Below are 20,274 nucleotides of genomic sequence, written 5' to 3' on the forward strand. Positions count from 1 at the left end.
ATCAGTCATGCTACAGCATCTAGCCCCTTAATTGTGCTTCTAAACTCTGCAGCAAAGTCACCCATGCTGCACTTGAGTTTAGTGACAAGGCTCTCGGAGGGCTGCTCTACACCTAATGACTGCCTTTTTCTCTTCTTCAGACAAGGCGACAAGGCCTGATTTACAGGAGGGGATATTTCATTAATGCAAGTATTTGAAGGTTGTTGTTTTTTTTTGTTTGTTTGTTTTTGTTTGTTTGTTTTTTGTTTTTTTTTGGCTTTCCTATTGAACTCAGCCTTCACTGCATTACCCATGGGGTATAGGCTTATGACTGCCCACCCATACGGAGCTGTGGAGACTCCTGAAGGGAACAAAACCCTCTGTCTTCTCTCCTTTTTTTTTTTTTTTTTTTTTTTTTCTGAAGAAATCTTCTGATAAATAGGATAGAACAGAATATTTAAGCTGCCAATCTTTGAGGCTGCTATTTTAAGTTAGCCTATTTGAAATCCTTTTAATTTTTTTTATCAGGTTCCCTTGTGGCATCTCTGGAAGAGGTTGTTCCTGAGAGTCTGTGACTTAAAATCTCTGCAGAAACAAGTGTGGAGTAACATTGGTGTAGTGAAAAACGTGACAGTGAAAGTACAAGCTGGCCAACACAATTTCAATGCAGCTCTGAAAGGCTGTCTCTTCCAAATATGTGGAGTGAAAACAAATTACTTTGTCATTTCTATTTACTCCTGTGTTTTCTTGTGTGTAATAAGATGCGTAAGACTTGCCACTTCTGATAGAATCAAGCATTTCAACCTAGAAAAGTAGAATTGTCATTTTTTGGTAATATTTTTGTTTATCACCAGCCTGACTGGATAAGGACTTTTTTTTTTTTAAGGGAGGAATGATTAATCTGGAAAGCTTCCCGTGCTTTCTGGGCTGATGTCAGCTGTAACACCAGGCAGGGAGGTACCACTCGAGCAGGCTGCCTGAATAACTGCTAAAAACATACCTGGTCGCAGTTACTGAAACTGTCCCCCCTGTTGCCCCAGCCTTAATGAAAAGGCTAATCTTCTCTAAGTCTCATAACCGAGCAATCTCCTAAGGGGCTGGCTGCATGATTAAAAAACAGAGGGAAAGCAGCTGTCTTTTTATCCTCTCTTAATTATTCCTTGGTAGCTGATAGGTGTTGATTTCCTGGGAGTGTCATGGTGATGGAGGTTACGTTTCCCCGTGTTGCCGGGACTGGATGTTCAGAGGGGGTTAGGTGTTCGAGTGCGCCGCTGAGAGCTCTGGAGATGGAAAGAGTGAGTCTTGGTCTGTGATTTCATCTGGTCATGAAGGGCTGCCTTTTATTTGGAAACATGCGCCTAAAGGCCAAAAAACAGCTATCCAATGTCAAGGCAAGGAAGGCCTCTTTAATTACCTTTTTCTTTCTTCTCCTGCTGTATCTCACCAGCTGGTGGTCGGAAAGGGTTTTAGAATGAGTTTAATTAGAAAGTCAAAACCAGCAACTTGCTGTTTACTGTTCCAACTTGGTGAATAAACCTCAATGAGCATTGCAGGATTGCTCTTTCATTGCTCTCCCCAGACCTCAGTGCTTCATTTAAAAATATCAGTCACTCAATTCGTATTGGTAAGACCTGGCTAGAGACGGTTTTAAGTGTTGTCCTTGCACTTTTGGCTGGTAGGGGTTGGTTCTGAGCAGCCATGAGCTGCAAGGGGTCCCCTTCCTGCTTGGAAGCTGGGCTTCAGGGGAATTTTACAACATTGTGTGTTTTGTATGCTTCCTTTGACATCCCTACCAATGTACTTCTTTAATTACAAAGCTACAGGAGACAAGTGCAAGAGGGGTAATAGCCTTCTGTTCTTCAGCCATGCTCTGTCCTACTTTCAGTGGCAATGATTGTCAGTCACCTTGTTACTATGTTACTTGGTAAATGCCACTACCTTTTCCTCCAAATGTCAAGTTCGGGGAGATTTAACTTCCAGCCAAGAAATAACCCATCTGACATCTGCGAACAGGTTAGTCTCGGTGCCCCAGGAATGCCTACACCTGGTGATGTTTATCTGTTTGTGCCTCATTTTCAGCATCTGTAGACTTGGAAAAATTCATCTTGGAAGAAGGTAGGAGGGAAAAGGGGTGTTGGGGAAGTATTCAAGACTCTTAGGTGAACAAAGACACAAGATTAAAGGATGTCTTTCACCTCTCCTAAAAGAGGCAATGTATTGGGAGTGAAAATTTCAACCCTTAATATGTTTTTTTAGAAATGAAAAGTCAACAGTAAGCAAGTAGCTCTGACCATGGCTTGGTTCCCTCTCCTCAACCCCTTCTTGTGGCAACCGTCTGTGTGTAGAGACAATGTATGATGTGAGGAGACCTGATGCACAAGTTGGAAGTGATATAGGTCTGGATGTGTATTTTAAACTAAAACCTCTGGCCTGAGCACATTAACTGATCATTTTCTTGCATGCAAGCAAGCTTGTTATTTCCTTGGCTAATTCTTCTAGGTTGGAAAGATACGTCAGCTGTGAGCTGTGCCTTGTGGTTATGTTGCTACATGCATCACCAGTTGTTCTTAGCCTGAGCTCTTACAGCTGAAACACTCTTTCCCAAACTCAAAAATAGCAATTGGCCAGTGCCCACTAGCCAACCACAGGTAACTACTCTTTTTGGAAAATGCTGAGGTTGCAGGCATCCTGAGCTATGGTAATGTAGTTATAAACTTAAAATACAAGCTATGCAAAAATAAGTGTTGTTTTTGCTTTGTTTTCCCTCTGGGAGAAAAGATTTACTTAAGGTCAGGCACCTTATTTAAGTGATAATAGTAAGCACCCAACTATAACTTACTTTTAGTATGTCAAAATGCATTTTCTTGTTGTTCAGGATGCAAGTTTTATTATAGTACTCCAAAGAAAATGCCTTTGTGCTTCTCCCTTAGGGAAGACTAACTGTGAAAATCCTGCCTTATTGTTGAAAACTTGTTTCCCAGTGTACTATGGGAATGGGTCCATTATCCACTCTTTCCATGTATTTTTCCCCTCCATAGCTCTTTCCTAATGACTGCTTGTCATTGGGCAAGCAATTAACTGGCTAGCACCTACCTATCTTTGCTTTGTGGCTGCCTCCATTTCCAGTCCATCTTCGAGCATTTTTTTTTTTTTTAATCTCTAGCCAGGTTTTTTATCTTGAGCCATATTTTTTATTTCTACTGGTGAGGTACATTTTTTTTTAAATCCTTCCACCAATGTAAACTGTTGTCACTTTTGTTAATGCTTTTGATTTTCTTTAAGCTGTAAGCATCTTGGGGAAAGCAGATTGGATCTGATTTTCCTGAGGTTTCAATCTGGTGTCAGTCTACTTGGAGGAGGGAGAGATGGGTAGTCAATATATCTGAAACCCAAGCCGCTTTCCTATTTGTCTATAGAAAGAACTGTGTGTAACCACTGAAATCTTACTAATTCTGTAAGCTACTGTCTGTATGGTTGCCTTGACTTTGAGTGTCCTGATTTTGGAGCAACTAATCCTCAAAAAACCTGTGTCAAAACTAAACTTCAACTAAAACTAAAATTAAATATATGTATATATATTTATCCAAGATTAACACTGATGTATTTTAGAGCTGTCTGAAAACCTGATGTTTTTGAATGGAAATGCACAGTACTTCAACTAGTTCTGATTTGTGTTTATATTTTATAATATAGTGAAGTTGAAAAGTATTTTAGTATTTTACTTAGTCTGTTAAGCATTTGCTATGCCATTTGATCTTATGCAGCATGTGCATGGAAAAATGAGAGATTCTCTCTTCTTTTGAGCATTTGTAAAGGAAAGCCTGAATATAAGCCTATTCCACCTTGCACTAACATATTACCCAGTAGGAAATTTTTTCCAAATGCAAAGTGGCACACTTCAACATGCCTAAATATCCTACAGATTTTAATGTACGTTCTTTTGTTGTTCAACAGTGAAAGTAGGCTAGACAGTACGTAGAAGCTGCTGTTTGCATAAATCCAGGCAGACACCTTCTTGTGTAACTCACAGAGTGAATTGACTGATCATCTCGTTTTGTAATGAGCTGACAATTCAAACAAGGTACATAAAATGTGGAAAGGTGGGACAGAAGGAAGATGTGTTAGTGTGAAGTTTGCAATCAGCATGATTGGGATTACCCAGATGTAAAAATACCTCATACCTGTGTGACTTGCACCTTCCTGTGGTGCTGACATTGGTGAGCATTGGAAGTTCTTACCTGAAGTGTGCATGTCCCTCTGTTCTGCAGAACAGCACACTGCTGCACACCTGGAGCTCTGCTGTTCTGAGGACTTGCAGTCACTAACCTCACCCCACTTGGTGCTGAGGGTTAGTAGGACTGCTTGCCACCTAAGGTGCTGTACAGGATCAATGAGCTCTGGCCATCGCTGCCTTGGTAGATGATACCTCTTGCATTTTTGCACTGCAAGATGTTTTGAGCCTTGTCAAATGATGGTTTAATTTAAATCCTGTTTTAAAGAGCTTTTTTTAGGACCTTTCTTGTCTCTATAGTCCCATCAGTGATCCATAGTAGGCCCTGAAACCAGGCCATTTCATCTGTTAGACAGAACTGGGAGCACCAGAGTTCAAGAGGGGCTGTTGAATTAAACAAATGCAAAGTTCTCAATGAGTAACTAGAAAATATATTTCTCTAAAAGCAAATTCCAAAAGTATGCTTTTATAATCAAGTCCCTGACTATGTCTTGTCCAACAGACCAGAAATGTCACAGGCGCTATTGGAGCTAGATGCATCAGGAGAAATTAGGCACTCAAATGCCTTGTTTTGTGCCAAAGTCCAGCATTTACGGATCAGTGGTATTCATATTCCCTTCAGCGTGGAACTGGACACAGGTTTCTCATGTCCCTGGCTCAGTGCTGAAATTGTTGGACTTCTTTTGTAAAATTGTAAAATGGTGGCTCCTTTCATGGCTGCCCTTTGTGGAGGGTGTGGACAGCTGGAAAAGGCTTGCCAGAGGGAGTCCCAGGCTGAGAGGAGAGGGAATGCCTGTTCTAGGGATGCCGAGGGAGCTTTTGGATGAAGTGGACCTCGAGCAGGTCAGCACTGCCAGGCCTCAGGACAGTTATGCCCATACCCAGCCTTAGAAGTGCGGGCTCTGTCCCTAGAAATGCAGAGGGGAGCTGAGGTGCTCGTAAGGTGCAGGTGAAGTGCTCATAAGGGGTTTTGTGAAAGACGTTGGGGACCCAGGGATGGACAGAGTATACATTAATTGCAGAGTATAGGGATGCTACCTTCCCTTCGTGCATTGAAACCTTGGTGCAGAAGGGTCTCTTACTATTACATTTTAGTTAGGGTTGTGGAGGAACAAAGTTAATGTGTTTATCCAACATGCCAAGTGAAAATATTTTAAGACTACCTTCTCTGTGTAACTATCTTGACTGTTACCAGCTCCTTCAGCTAGAGTCCGCATCAGCGCGAACGCAATTTCCATGCATTGTTTCAGTCTGGAAATGAAACAATTTTCATTAATGGAAACCTGGTTCTCAAGCAGAACAATTAGACCCACTTCAGGTTGAAAAAAGATAAAAGCATGCTAATTTGGATGGAGGACTCTTCTTTCAAGGCAGCCAATTGAGTCATCAGCCTGCCACCCACCTGACCGTCAGACAGGTAATTAGGAGATAGTCCTCTTTTTGTGTGGAGTGTGTGCGTAAACCTGCACGCGCTGGTGTCACTGCCCATTGGGACTTCCAGAGGAAAGAGCTAGTCGGTGGCAAAAGAGTGAGGAGAGCACACTGTCAGCCGGTGCCTAACAATCTGACTTGCTTTTAGATTCGGCTGACGATTTCTGTCTTTTAACAGCCACCCGAAGTTTCTGGCAGTCAAGTCGTCATGGCAGACCTGGGCTGCAAAAAGCCCAGTGACTGCACTGTCTCCAGGCTACTCAGCGTAGTGGAGAGCGAACTCCGGGCTGGGAGAGACAAAGGCGACCCCACTGAGAAGCAGCTCCAGGTCGTCTTAGAGGACGCTACGCTCTGGCAGAGGTTCAGGGAAGTCACCAATGAGATGATCGTGACCAAGAACGGCAGGTGAGTGATCTGCTCCGCATTGTGGCGAAGTGCAGATGACAGCCAGGGGGGCTAAGGGGTGTGATAACAAGCAGCGTGTGTGAGGCTAGAGAGAACTGCTATGAGCGTGTAACAGTGCTACCCCTGCAGCCTTTTGGTCCCCTACAAACAGAACGGGGCGTCCCTGCTCTTTTCTGCTAAGCCATTCCTGCCAGCCTTTATTCCTGCTTGTGCAATGTGCTGGAGAAATATACTGACTGAGTTAAGGTTGCACAAAAAGGAAACTTTCACTGGGGAGCAGAAAACCTCAAAACCTTCTGGATCGCTTCTTGTACCACCAGCCATTAGCCTTTACTAGCAAGTCCTTATCTGTGGACCTCAGATGACTGTACAGAAGCAGATCCGTGGTGTTATCCCCAGCTGCTGTTCCTGTCTCCCTGGCTTTGGAGGTTTGCACAATTTACTAGGAAGGGGTACGATGTGGTTATACTCTATGTAGCATGTATGCACAGTCCAGGCTTGTGTGGTCCCACAACTGTATTGCTCTGTAGCGTTAACTGGTGCACTTAGAAACCACTGCAGAATATTGGTGAATATACAGAGATTTGAAAAGATAAAATATTGTGATATCTCACTGCTTGCTGTGTGCAAAACCTGGAGAGAAGAATGTTAATTCCAAATCAGATACTGGCACTCCAGAGATGCTCTGCTCTGAACTGGGCTGATGACAGAGTCCAGTCAATAACTAGAGGAAGGTTCTCCTGTACAGTCATATTAACATTTTTATTTAGCCTACCCTCACCAACTCTGTCTCCCTGTCCCCATGCACACATTTCTCTTGCAAAACCCCTTGGAAGATCCACATAGGGGAGCAGAATTAAGAGACAGGAAGAAAGATTTATTCATGTGGTGTCACTTTTATCAATTTTGCAGAGACTTTGATTTAGCAGAACTTGTGGGCAATATTTCTATTGACTGTATCCTGACAAGGGACGTGGGTGAAAGTTTAAAAGAGGAAAAATCTAGCTCACCAAGGTTATTTTGTTGAGAAAGCAATTCTATTCCCAAAACATCAGCTCTTGGTGTAATGCTGCTTATTGCCACTGATTCCTCCTAGCAACCTACAGGGACAGAATTCATCTTCTGCTGAGGCTCTCTTTACACCAATAAGCTGCTTTTGCCTAATTTAAATGTTTTTAATTGCTGTTAGGCTAGTGCAAACTTCTGAGTGGACTTTCACTTAGCATTAAGGTAGCTTACACTGACTCCTTATCAGCCTAAGTAACCAAAATGTAGTAAGGTTGGTTTGCCTCAAATTAAATGGATACAAAGAATTGTGTCATACTGACAGGTTTTACTGTTTTTTTTTTTTTTTTCCTTTTTTTTTTCTTTTCTTTCTTTTTTTTTTTTTTTTCTCTCTCAGCTAATGTTAATTGTGATTGCAGGTGATACTATTTTTTCTCTAAAATTTTTAGGTGAGTGCATGGATATAATCTTTTTATGCTACTGCTGATAAGGGTATCTGTCATTATTTGAATATGCACTGTTACTTTTTATTTTATTGCAGAAGCTTCTTTATTTTTCTTCATTCCAGCTTGTGCTCTCCTTATTGGTTTGCTCCTGGTTTTCCGTAAAGCCAGTGAGAGTTCTAGTAACGTCATTGGGGCAGATACAAGTTCATTCTCTATTATCAAAGTACAGCAGTCTCAAAACAAACAAAAATGTATTATGGTCATTTGCATAAATCCTTATAATGAAGCTTTTGTAGAATTGGGGACTATGAAAAAGGGTGAAGGTATTATCCATAACAAACATGTCAGTGCAACGACTACAGAAAAGAAATACAGACAGTGGCCTGCAGCAAAACCTTCTGAACAACTCCATGCTTTTCAAAAGGAGACCAACTTGAGAGACTCTGCCACGAATCCTGAGCTTTTTTTCAGGTGCAGGATTCTTCAGTGACAATCTCCAGAGGGATTTTCTAAAGAAAAAATATTGATCCAATTTTGCTGCTGCTTAAATCAGTAGAACTAACTCGGTCATTCTTCCCGAAGGATATACGAGAGCTTTTGAAAACTGTTTTCTAAGATTAAGAAGAAAACCCTGTCTGAACTTGTGTATTTGAAAGCAAAACTCAGAAATTAAATCGAAACCTGATACAGGAGCATCCAGGACTGACTGGGTAGTGATCCTCAAGTGTGAAATTCTAGCATGTGTAATTCTATCTGCTGTGACTGAGTCATCTCTAATTTGTGCTGAGGGTCCCAAAATGTTCTGAACCAACTTCAGTGTTAATACACAGATACTTCTCCGCTGCTGCTTTGTGCTTCACTATAATAATCACCTGTCATAGCAAAATACTTAAGTACATGGGGAAGATGGATATATTCTGAACAGGACAGATATCAATAAAAATAAAGTGCATGCTGTATTACAAGATATATCCAAAAAGGTGCAGCTCATATGGTGAGAATCAGTCTCCTATTTTACTCAGATTTATTGTATTCAATTGGCATTTCAATATTCAAACACCCCATTTGCTAACTGAGCAGGTTTTCTGTTATTGTGGATACCATTTCAGCTATGTAGTATTCTGAAACTTCACAATCCACCTTATTGCCTGGAGGGGCCACTATGCCCCTTTGTATGTGGGGAGGATCTGTAATGGATCAGTGCAGACAAATGTGGGTAGGGGTTTGGGGAAAGGCTTAAATGGTAAAGCAACTTTACTAGTTTACTACATGTTCAAGTTTGATATCAAACATTCCCACTTGAGCTCTGTACCATGGAGTAATTGTGGCAGATCTGCTCTAAATAAATTGAAGAGGCTGAAGTACTCAGCTATTGCAGTAATGGAGGTCATGTGTGTGCCTACCTGATCATTGAAACAAAAATTGACTGAAACAAATGTGGAGAAATGATCGTTTGCCATGTCAAAGCATATGATTTGAACAATAAAGCCACTTAATCAGTGGAACAAGTGAGGTGGTAGGTCTTCTGTCATTAGCACCTGCACAGCCAAGATATGCTGGTCCAAATGAGATGTGGATTAATCGTGTGGGAAGCAGATTAATACAGGGAAGTGCTATAGTCTATGTGGTACAGGATGTTAGAGCTGGATGATGACTTCTGTTCTGGCATTAACAGCCTGTAGACCTTTGGGGGATAAACTCAAGCCTCCCAAGTAGGAAGGCAGAGAAGTTTGCACTGTGGGCAGAGGAATTAACAATCTTCACATAACACAGAGTTCTGAGAAATCTAGTGAAATCAAATTTTCATGAGGTTGAATTTTCGTCTCTACTTTAATTTCAGCTAAATATGTCTGTGTGTTATGTTGCAGACTGACTGCAGGGGGAGCAGGTTGCACTGGGAGCAAGGCGTGCACGCTTTTTGTGAAGTTCCAGTTCTGATAGCTGGTGCATCCTGGTCAGAAAGTCACGTTAAATGTAGCGTGTAAATCCTCAACTAAGCTTCTATTTAGCTAGCAAGATCATGGTTCAACACGTCTTTCTCAGTGTTGCATTGGCCCTGCATCACCAACTGTCTATATTTAGATGAAAACCCTTTTTCAAATACTGTATTTTTCTGTGGGCATAAAGTGCTGACTGTATGCAGCAAGAACGGTATAAAAATGTCCAGGAAGGTAGGGGGTGAGTAGGATAACTTATGAGCAAAGGAGATTGTCAGCAGCCTAGTGGTGGAGGCTGCTGGAGAGTATGGCTCCTGGGGCAGGGGCTTCTGGTGTCCCTGGAGAGAGCGCGTGAAGTTTCACTTCCCTTCTTGTTTTTTTTTTTTTTTTTTTTTTTTTTTTTTAGACATCTTGTGCTGCTGCTTCACAAAGCCTAGAGAACCTCTTCACCTTATCCCCATGGACATCAGGCAATCGCTGAGGTTGCTTGGTGTAACTCATCTCTCTGAATCTGTACAGGAAAAGAGCTTAAAGATTCATTGTCCTGTGCATAAAAATGTGGCAAAATGATGATTGCCAGGAGAGGTCAATATGGAGGTCCCTGGAGCAGGGAGGCCTCACCCTTCTGTAAGAATGCAGGAGGTGGTATAGAACAGCTACAATAATCCTCCACAATGATGTGTATTACTGGACAACCTAAGAATCTAACTACATAGGATACCTTTGTTGGGTCAGGGCTATTCTGCTGTCTTTTCCTAGTTCCTGAAACTGTGGGGGGCCCTACTGATTCCATTGCTGTATACTTTTTCAGGCCAGAGATGCCAATTCAAAGCTGGGTGGTATGGATCACAAGTGCTAGGGCAGAGAGAAAACTGAGAACTGCTACAAATCATTACAAAGGCAAAAAATAACTAAAAGGGGGTTGAGAAAAGGTGGCATTGGACTTTTAAATGTAGAAGGATCCACTTGAGGAAAAAGATGCTTTAAAATGTTCTTCCAAAACTAAACAAAAGCAGGATTTCAGGTCTAACAGCAAGGATATTAATCAGATTTCTCAAACTGCAGATTTATATAATGATAGTGGAACAATATGTGAATACTTCTCTTTAAGAAAGAGAGAAAACATGTTTCAGCTAACTACATTCTTTTTAAAATATCCCTGTAATAATAGTTCAGGATGTGTTTTGAAATAAAAGGTAATGACAATATGGAAGATAATGGAAAATAAAAAAATACATTTTACTAAATTTATCTGTATCCCATGGACTCTGCTGACACTATTACAAAGCTCATAAGTTGGGCACACTCATGAATCTAGACACGATGAAGGTCTTAGTGTCCTACTTCAGAGGTAACGCTTTTTTTCCAAATTATCAAAATGCAATGAAAGATTAACCTTTAAGAGAATTTTCTTCAGCTAGACAGAGGGAGTTAGGGGTTGAAGAGGAGGGAGGATGGTTTTTACATTGACCTGATCAGTGAGACTCTGGCCACAAATGTACTGAGAAGAGTTTTTCAGAACCAGTTTCCAGCGGTGTCTCCGTGTTTTGTTTCCGTAACAGGCGGATGTTCCCTGTTTTGAAGATCAGTGTGTCAGGCCTGGACCCGAACGCCATGTATTCCTTCCTGTTGGACTTTGCCCCGACTGACGGCCACCGCTGGAAGTACGTCAATGGAGAATGGGTGCCAGCTGGGAAACCAGAGCCACCAAACCACAGCTGTGTCTACATCCACCCAGATTCTCCCAACTTTGGGGCCCACTGGATGAAAGCTGCCATTTCCTTCAGCAAAGTCAAACTTACCAACAAGCTCAATGGGAGTGGGCAGGTATGGCCTGATGTTTCCCCATACACCTCTTGGCTTCAATTGCAAGCACCTACCAATCAAGAAATATCAAGGGTGCATTTATGTAATTATAGAGGCCCTTACAGGCCTCTTCACCCACAGATGCCAATTATTCTCTGGAGGCCACATGTAAACAGGAATAAACAGGCCTTAATTGGCGCTTTCAGATTTTAATGGACTTCTTGATGTTAAGAGAGACAGAGTGCTGTGGTTTACTTAATCATCAGGGGGCTTTTCAGAGTTGGTCTTGTGTGCTGGGTTTTTTTACATAGGACTTCAGAGAAGGGGGAAAAAATGGTCACGGGTATTAGGTTTTTGTTGTGTTCCCCCATGTTGTTTGGTGTAAGTGGAATGTTGGCAGGAGTCAGATAGCAGAATAAAAGGCTGCTCCTAAATGAAATAATTACTATGTCTGCTTCTGCATCATGATAATTATCAATATTCTATTGAATCAGCTTTGGCCTTTGGAAAGAAACCACATGTACCAGAAATAAGTGACTTTCTCTTTGAACCCCTTAAAAATGCAAACAGGAAAATTAGTTATGTTTCGTATTTCGTTTTTGATGATGCATCTAAAGATGAAATATTGCACAAGACCTTTTGTTTGCTTGTTTTTGTACAAAACTCCTACATTGGATGCTACTTGTCAGCCCAGAATCAATTTCTTTTATGTAAATATTATATGTTCTCTACCTACTATTTCCATTGGGTTTGTGAGGTACCTACATAAACCTAGTACCCTAATTAGGTAGGAAATTATCTCAGTTTTTGCCGACTGAAGAATAGAAAGATGACCAGACTTTCTTTAAAGTAACACATGGAAGTGTCACACAAGACTTACTGTGTAGTGTAAAACAGGATCTGAATTTGTGAATTCTCATCCTGCATCCAGGACCTTAGAAAGGTTAAAAGCTTCAGAAAAGTAAGTGCTACAGAAAGAAAGGGACAGGATCCTCCCCCCCAAACAAACGAACAAACAAACAACCTTGACCTTTTTTGTGGCCAAGAGGGTCAAAAAGACCTTGGAGAGGGGATAACAGGGGAACAAGATGTGTATACACAGTAAAGAGAAAGAGAGTAGAAAGGAAGGGAGGAAAAGCCGAAGAAGAAGCAGGGTCCAAAGAAAAGCTAACTAAATGGCAAACAGCTGAAGCTCTCTTTGTTTTCTTTTTGAAATATTGGCAGCCTTGTTAAGGCAAACCATTTTCCCACTGCGTTTCATCTTCCCTTTTTGTGGTGTTATTAGCAGAATGCACTGTTAGTCAGCTATTGGCTGTTATTCCACATATACGTACGCATGCACACAGCATTTTCCAAAATACATTTTTTTCCTTAATTTTAAACATATTTTCTTGTATTAGAGAGAATTAAGCAATGTGCTTAATGTGCTTAAGCTTTCTGAAGAAGGTATACATGTATTGTAGGATTGACACTATGCACAGCTTTTAGTGCCAGGGTAGAGACATTTGCCAAAGCTTGTTTAGGTAGGTCTTGCCCAGAAAGATGACTAGGCGATTGCCTTAACTCTCTTCTGCCCTGTTTTCTGTAACTGTAATTCTGAGTTTTTGGATAGCCAAGGCAGGACAGGGATTGTCCCTCAACTGCTTGAACAACCTGTTCACTGGAAACCCAATGGTTTGAAGGCCTTAGCTGCTACCACAAAGTATTGAAAGCTTGAAATCCAAGGCCAGTGAAGTCTCTCTCTGTTCAATCCTGTGGCTTGTCAGAAGGCAGGAAGGCATCTGCCCTTCTGCTTTCAGTAATCATAAACTGGAGAGGTTTAGCAGTGACGTCTGGTTTATTATAGAGCAGGAGTGAAAGCAGCTGTGGGGTACCAGAGTGGCAATGGGGTCTGTCTGTTCTGTTTTCTGCAGATAATGTTGAACTCTCTGCACAAATACGAGCCCCAGGTACACATAGTTCGTGTAGGAGGCCCCCACCGGATGGTGATGAACTGTTCCTTCCCTGAGACTCAGTTCATAGCTGTGACTGCCTATCAAAATGAAGAGGTAGGCGGGTGCCGTGCTGTGCTCTTGGACATCATTGACGAGATATATTAAAAGCCTATTAACTACAAGATCAGTATGGATAGACTGGTCCTCTTCTTGTTTCTCCATCAGTCCCATGCAGTGTAATGCTCAATGGGTCTACTACTGTCTTCTTTCTGCAGTAGAACATTATCTAATCCAGCATCTGGCTGCAATACTAAACAAGATTTAGCTTAACATTCTGCCACTGCTACTGCAAACTAGTCCATTTGTCTTGGTATCCCCATCCTTTATTGGAGAGAAAAAACAAAAACAAAAACATAAGACTAGAGTCAAGTCCAGAACTTTCTCTAGTAATGACTTACAGTTTTAATGATAATCTTTTTTCTCTCCTCTCTTTAAAATACGTACAATTGCAGAACAGCGTCTCATTCCATAGGAAAATTTCCTCCCAGCCCCAAAATTGCAATTGCGGGATGCTTTAGATTGTGACAACTGCTCACTCATATGCCATATCCCTCAGCAAGTGTTGCTGCAGATTTGATTGATATTTGGTAGGAATTCATTGCTTCAGCTCCCTTTAAAGGGTTTGCAGTCCCACAAGACTTAGCAGACTGGACCATGTAATTAGGTTGCCCCTATTGGTGTTCTGCCTGTGACACTGATCAGTACATAGCACCCTGCAACAAGCAAAGCTCCCTCCAACCACCCCTGGGAAACAATACATGGGGATGTATTTTGTTTGGTTAGCCAAAGTAGTTCCACTTAATTTACTCTGGAAGATGTTTTCTCAAGTCTCTATTCCAAGTTGCCTTCACTAACATGCCTTGTTTTCTGTAAACTCAAGATAACTGCTCTCAAAATCAAGTATAATCCCTTTGCCAAAGCCTTCCTGGATGCGAAAGAAAGGTGAGTTAATATTTTTTTTTGTTGTTGTTCCAGTAATATTTTGCTGCTGACAAGGTTAAAGCTGTGGCATCATAATGCGAAAGTAAATTGTACAACTCTTGTTTCTACTGTCTTAAATCTAGAGTCACTCCACTGAAACTAGTGGGGAAACTCTCTATATAATTGTTACCACAGTAGGGTCTGAGGTGAGTAAGTATCCTCTTTGGGATCCAAGAACTTAGCACTGCCTACACAGGAAGCCTGAAATGAGACTGAATTTCCCCAGTGATGTTATACACCACATATGTTCACTACATTGTACTCACACTCCAATGAATCCCGCAGTTCAATAGCTCAGGGATGGTAAATGTAAGCTGCATATGTCAAAAAGAATAACTGAAGTGAAATTGCACTGTAACTGTAATATAACTACACTGCTATGTATGTATGGTAGTGTATGATGTGTATGATGCGTTTAGTGAAAGTAACCTGCAGGTGCTCACTATGTAAGAGATGCCTCTATTATTAGAAACAAATTGTGGTTTAATTTTCTATCAAAGTTTCCCTTACATCTCCATGCTAAAGCACTGAGGTGTCCAGATGATGAATTCCAATCCATAATTGCTAATAAATGTTGTCCAGACTTGCTGTGTCTTCTGATGTGTGATGTCTCCCACATGCCTGAAGGAAAATCTGCATTTCTTTCCTTTCCTCACATCAAGCTGCTGTGTCTCAGCATCAGGGTTCCCATCTGTAAAGGAAAAACGTGCCTTTGTCTTGCCTGGCTGTGCAGGAGGCAGAGCCCTGCGTCAGTCTGAGTGATGCCAGGCTTAGGCTGCTGATGCAAGCAGGAAAGGTGACCACAGGTAGACTTAAATTCTAGGCTGTCCCTGAATTTGGCAAGACTAGGAAAAAAAAAGTATGGATGCTGTGAAATATAAGTGCTTCCTTTATGGCAGAATGCAGGAAAGTCTACTGCTGCCTAGCAAGTGGTTAAAGATGATAGAGTTCTTTCCTATTTAATTTACTTTTCTATTTTTAGTGAATAGTTTTCAGTTTTTAAATTTGATATTAAATTTCTTTGATAATTTCTCAATGAGAATTTTTACCACTGTTTTCTTTTTCAGAAACCATCCCAAGGATGCTCCAGAAGCAGTCTCTGAAGGTCAACATATGACATATTCTCACTGTAAGGTTTTTATTCATGTGAGCTGGAAGATTTATGTGTTATGATACATGCTGGGAACCTGGGATCTGCTTAATTGGATCAGACCAGTGGTTCACTGAGTCCTGAACGGTGTTTATAGAAATGGACTGTTTAAACAAACAAAAAAGACAATAAATTTTAGAGTAGGAAGTTGAGATATTTTCTGCAGTGGGATCATTTTCCTTATGATCCAGTTTTTGATATGAAATAAAACCTTGAAAAAAAGATACATTAAAGAAATGTTAGGGCTATTTTTAGTGCTATTGTTTTGTAATTGTAAGGACTTTTGTCATCTATAAAACTACCTTTCACTGTTGAACAGCTCAAAAAAATAAATGGGGGGAGCAGAGGTTGTGCTCATTCTAATGACGATCAGTATTTCTTTTCTTTGTTCTGTGATATCAGTGACAGTTTCTATTAGTTTGTCTTTAGGTCTTGTTTTTAGTGTGTTTTATTTATTTATTTATTTATTTTGTTTGTTTGTTTTGGTTGGTTCTTGCTTGTCAGTTGCTCCACAAACCAGTATTTCAGAATCGGCTTGGTATTTCTGAGGAACAGCTGATTCTGCAGGAAGGCTGGTTACTTTCTTACTTTATTGTACTGCTATGTTTTAGTGCAATAATAGTTTTCTTCTGTCTTTTCCCTCAAAGTGGGTGGCTGGTTGATTTCCAACCCAGATACAGTGTGTGCGTCAGGAAGCTCTAATTATCAGTACGGTGGACCCTTGCCTCTGCCAGCTCCGCACACTCCCCATGGTTGTGAGCGATATTCAGCACTTCGAGGTCATCGGGCTGCTCCATACCCACCTTCCTACATGCAAAGAAATCATTCACCTACAGGTAGATCTGTAAATCCGCTTTGTTTCCAGGTAATAGATGCAGTTAGACTAACTGACCCTTGCTTTAGTAACCTACGCAGTGAAACAATCAAGAGCAGAAGCTAGGAAAGAGCATGATGGGTCTCTAACAATCTAAACTGCACACTGGATGCATGGAATATGTTTAAGGCAGCAAAAGAAATGGTGTAGAATTGCTGGGTGCATTGTAATTGCTAATTATAAACAAGAGTGAATGATCTTCCTTGCAGTACAGCTCCCAATTACACAAAAGTATCACAGCATTGCAAGCCTTCTTTCAATGCTGTATCACGAAGCAGACACCCTCTCAAATTGCAGCAGTCATTAGGAACATGGTAGAAGCTGACTTGAGATGAGAGAGTTTTGTTATGTCTTTCAAGTCCCACCTGCTCTCTAGACCTGGGTGTGGAGATACAGAAATTGGTCCTACTTTGATTGGAGGAAATTGGCCAGAAATGAGAGTAAGGATAAAGTAATCTGTTCACTAACTATACTTTAGCAAGGCATCTTGTTTAACTGAAATATTTAAGCTCAAGTTATACAGAAACCTGTATCAAAGCATTGACAGTCATATAGCAATCATCGTTATCAAGAGACTATTAGATTATTGAAAAAATGCACACTCTACATCTCTCGCACTGCCTTCTCATATAAATAGAATTACAATGGCACATTGCTACTCCCTTACTAAGCAAGTAAATTTTATCCTTTTATCTGTGGTTAGGAACCCAAACCCCATGATCAGACAGCTTCCTCAAGCCTACCCATTTTCTGTTGCCTTAAGATAATTATCTACAATAGTCACTGAGGGTTTGTAGTCACTGAGGGTTTGTTCTTTTTTTTTTTTTTTTTTTTTTTTCTCTTCTTCTCAAAGTGAATTTATTGGAAAGCTCCAGCAATAATCTTCAGGTATTCTCAGGACATGACAGCTGGACTTTGCCATCCTCTCCACATGGTAATTTGCTCTCAGTGCCACACACCAAGGGAGCTGCCAGCCCTGGGCCCAGGTAAGGTTTCAGGAAAACTGCTACTATTAGGAGCAGTGAGGCTTGTAGGACTGTTGTAAGGCTTTGTTCATGCCTGATTTCTTAACCAGTCCCACCCCTAAAACATGTTCAAGTGTCCAACTTGAGATTCTTGGACAGATCTTTCTAACAAGATAATTGTCTTCAGCTCCATCTGAAATCAATGGACACTTTGTTTTTCCCTAGCACTTCTGAAAACAAAGATCTTGGAATAGCCACTGAGAATTCAGGCATCTACAATCAGTAGAAGTTTTAAAGCCAAATTATTTTTCTCTCTCCTCACTACTGCATTGCATGAAATAATTACTCTTGCTCAGCTGCAAGGTTGCAACAAAGTCTAATTCATGTTACAATATGGAAATGTTGTTAACAGGACAGTAATCAGATCTAGGAATGGCTGAAATTTAGACATAGAGAGTCAGTTAATAACAAATATTTCACCCTCCTTTCTCCAAAATAAATGCACAGATTTCCTTAATTTAGGTGCCAGCATATTCAGCGGAATTTATTTAAAATGTAAACATATACAAAAAAAAAAAAAATCTTGAAACCTCACATGCATTTACACATTTCTCTCCATGCCTTTCTTAAAGGTCACCAGGTCTAATGCTCGCTGGTGGCTTTTCACTTAAGACCTGGAAGTCCTACCTAGTTCAGTAAATGGATTGGGATAGCTGCTTTTTAGCAGATAATGTACCTGACTACTGAAGTAAGTCTTGTGCAGGTGAAAATGCTTTGAAGTTAGTCATTCAATTTGTACTGCTTTTCTTTTTTTCAGCCACTACCCTTGTCTGTGGACAGTGAGCAACAGTGCTGTAAATGTCACCAATCCAGGAAGTGAGGTGAACAGCAGCACTTCAAGCATGTTTCTGAGGGGTAATGTCCCCTTACCCACGGCATCTTCATCAGTCCAAATCCCTCTGCAGGGAACTGTGTCTGGCAGCATGGAAGCACAAGGGGAAACCACACTAGCCAGGCTAGCCGACTCTGCGTGGACATCCTCACACTCCTTTTAATGGATAGGCAGCTCACAAGGAAAGCTCAGACCAACAAGAGTGACACAAATGGCAAAGGATCCCCTGGAAATGCAGCTCAGAACAGGGATATGTATGCAGAAAACTCTTCACCAAGCATCACTGCATAATGTACCTCTTGTGTGCCAGAGAAACCAAAATGCATAATGCAAGGCAAGAAACGTTAAAGGAACTGGCTTGTTACTGTAACCTTCCTGCATCGTTGAGGATGATGTCCAGAAAGAATCTTTATAGTTGGCTTTGCTTCTTTATCACATCAAAACAATCAGAGACACGGGACTGCGTGAAGCAGACGTGGTGGTTAGATATTTGCATGTGGTTTTGGAAGAGTCCTTTCTGTAACTAAAGACCAAGTCCAAGGAAATTGTGAGCAAGTTTGCAACTGGTAATCTGAAGGGACAGCACTGCTTTAAAGACTTGCTGAATTTGTCATATGAGGGTTTCTGTAATACCTGAAACTAAGCTCTTCAGGGGATGTGATTTGTCTGACACCCTAATGCCACCTGCATACAGTATTCTCTTACTCTCTTTCTCTCTTTCTCTTTACCTTCTCCAGCTCCTGTGCTCTTTCTGTGCTATAGGGATAATGGACAAACTCAAGCTGAGAAAGTGGCTGCATTGTAGCAGCAGGTGAGGGGCATCTGGTTTAGCATTTATAGTCTGATGTGAAATGAAAAGTTCCAATGTTTTCTGTATGTACTGTTTTTGAGAGGGTGGAGGGAAAAGACTTTATAGAAAAGATATTCAGCTTGCATTTCCACTTTGCTTCAGGTACAGAGTATGAATAAAATATCAGTCAATGGTGTGTTATGGTTTCAGTTTCCTTTCCAGGGTGTAAACACACGTCACAGTCTTTTCTACCTAGCAGCCTTTGAGGGAATATAAAATAACTCTGCCAGAAGCAAGTTGATAGGAATTTTCTATTTCTCTGCCAGTAACCAGCTGTATTATCTTGAACTTTTTTTTTTTTTTTTTTTTTTTTTGTACCTGTTTCCCCTCTCACCTTATGTCTGTTTGAGCTTCTCTTTTCAGGGTGCAGCTTTTCCTTTTCTATGTGACTGTACAACATCTAGCATAGTGGAAGCTTGAGCCTTCTAACTACTAGTGTAATGTGAATAAGTTACACCCCCGGATATACCTTGTCCTCTCATTCACCTCTCCAAGCAAGTCCTATCAAGTTCTGCAGAGGTCTGCCTAATGACTTGGTTTGCACCAAGGAAGTGAGCAGGAGCAAAACATACTAATATGGATTACAAGATGGGCTCTAGCCTTCTACTCCATGCTGATGTCAGATGTGTGGAGGTGGTGTTTTTTTTTTTTTATTTTCTTTTACATTCTTAGCCCCCCTCCATTCATCATCCCCTTAAGGTGCTTTCAATGCTATGTAGTTTCATGACATCCCTGTCTGGCTTTTCAGATTTACTGCAGGCCAGGCACTGCACCAGGATGTGCTAAAGATGCTGTTAGTTTTACTGACTGATGTGTGGTGCTATCAGCTAAAAGGAAAGTCATGGAGCTGCTCTGGATGTGCATTTTTGTTAAAAGAGGCATTGGTCAAACAGAAGCTAATAGCAGAGGGTGAAAAGCTCTGTAGCCTACTATCAATCTAATCCTTGTCAGTTCTGACTTTAAATCTGCCTTTCCAAATTCTGTCTAAAGCTCGGTGAAAAGTTTCTCAATATTGTCTTTCTCTACCTTGCAGACAGAAATGCAAGTAGATGTTTCTCTCACAAATAGCTCTGCTTTACAGATGAGGCTTATTAACTAACTTATGCTACCCTCTTCTGGCTGCTCAGCTCCCCGTGCATGCAGCGTGTGCTGAGTATACGTACAATGTCTGGAGATGCTAAAAATGGCAAGTGTTGACTTATCTACATTCCAGGACTTGCTATGCTTTCTTCACAGTTAATGAATTGGATAATGGGTTAGTTTTCTCACATACTGCATTACAGTAGCAGAGTGATTGCAAGATGTTACTCAGGCAACATGAGAATTTA

At 41.0% G+C, this 20,274-nt stretch overlaps 1 protein-coding gene across 3 annotated transcripts; it reads left to right on the forward strand.

Moving 5' to 3' along the window:
• Positions 1–1,542: 1,542 nt before the first annotated feature.
• Positions 1,543–19,076, forward strand: TBX19 (T-box transcription factor 19). 3 transcript variants are annotated; one of them, XM_068696287.1, is made up of 9 exons: positions 1,543–1,992; positions 5,820–6,046; positions 10,997–11,261; positions 13,154–13,288; positions 14,115–14,176; positions 15,283–15,344; positions 16,013–16,201; positions 17,093–17,225; positions 18,022–19,076. In XM_068696287.1, exons 1-9 carry the CDS (start codon positions 1,870–1,872, stop codon positions 18,257–18,259), a joined length of 1,434 nt encoding a protein of 477 aa, XP_068552388.1. In that variant the 5' UTR covers positions 1,543–1,869; the 3' UTR covers positions 18,260–19,076. The 3 variants fall into 3 exon arrangements, with proteins under 3 accessions (XP_068552388.1, XP_068552394.1, XP_068552396.1); XM_068696293.1 differs by having other exon boundaries at positions 1,965–2,094; XM_068696295.1 differs by lacking the exon at positions 1,543–1,992 and adding an exon at positions 5,393–5,627.
• The last annotated feature ends 1,198 nt before the right edge of the window (positions 19,077–20,274 follow it).

The sequence above is a fragment of the Anas acuta genome, chromosome 1 (genome assembly GCF_963932015.1).
Source record: "Anas acuta chromosome 1, bAnaAcu1.1, whole genome shotgun sequence".
Lineage (NCBI taxonomy): Eukaryota > Metazoa > Chordata > Aves > Anseriformes > Anatidae > Anas > Anas acuta.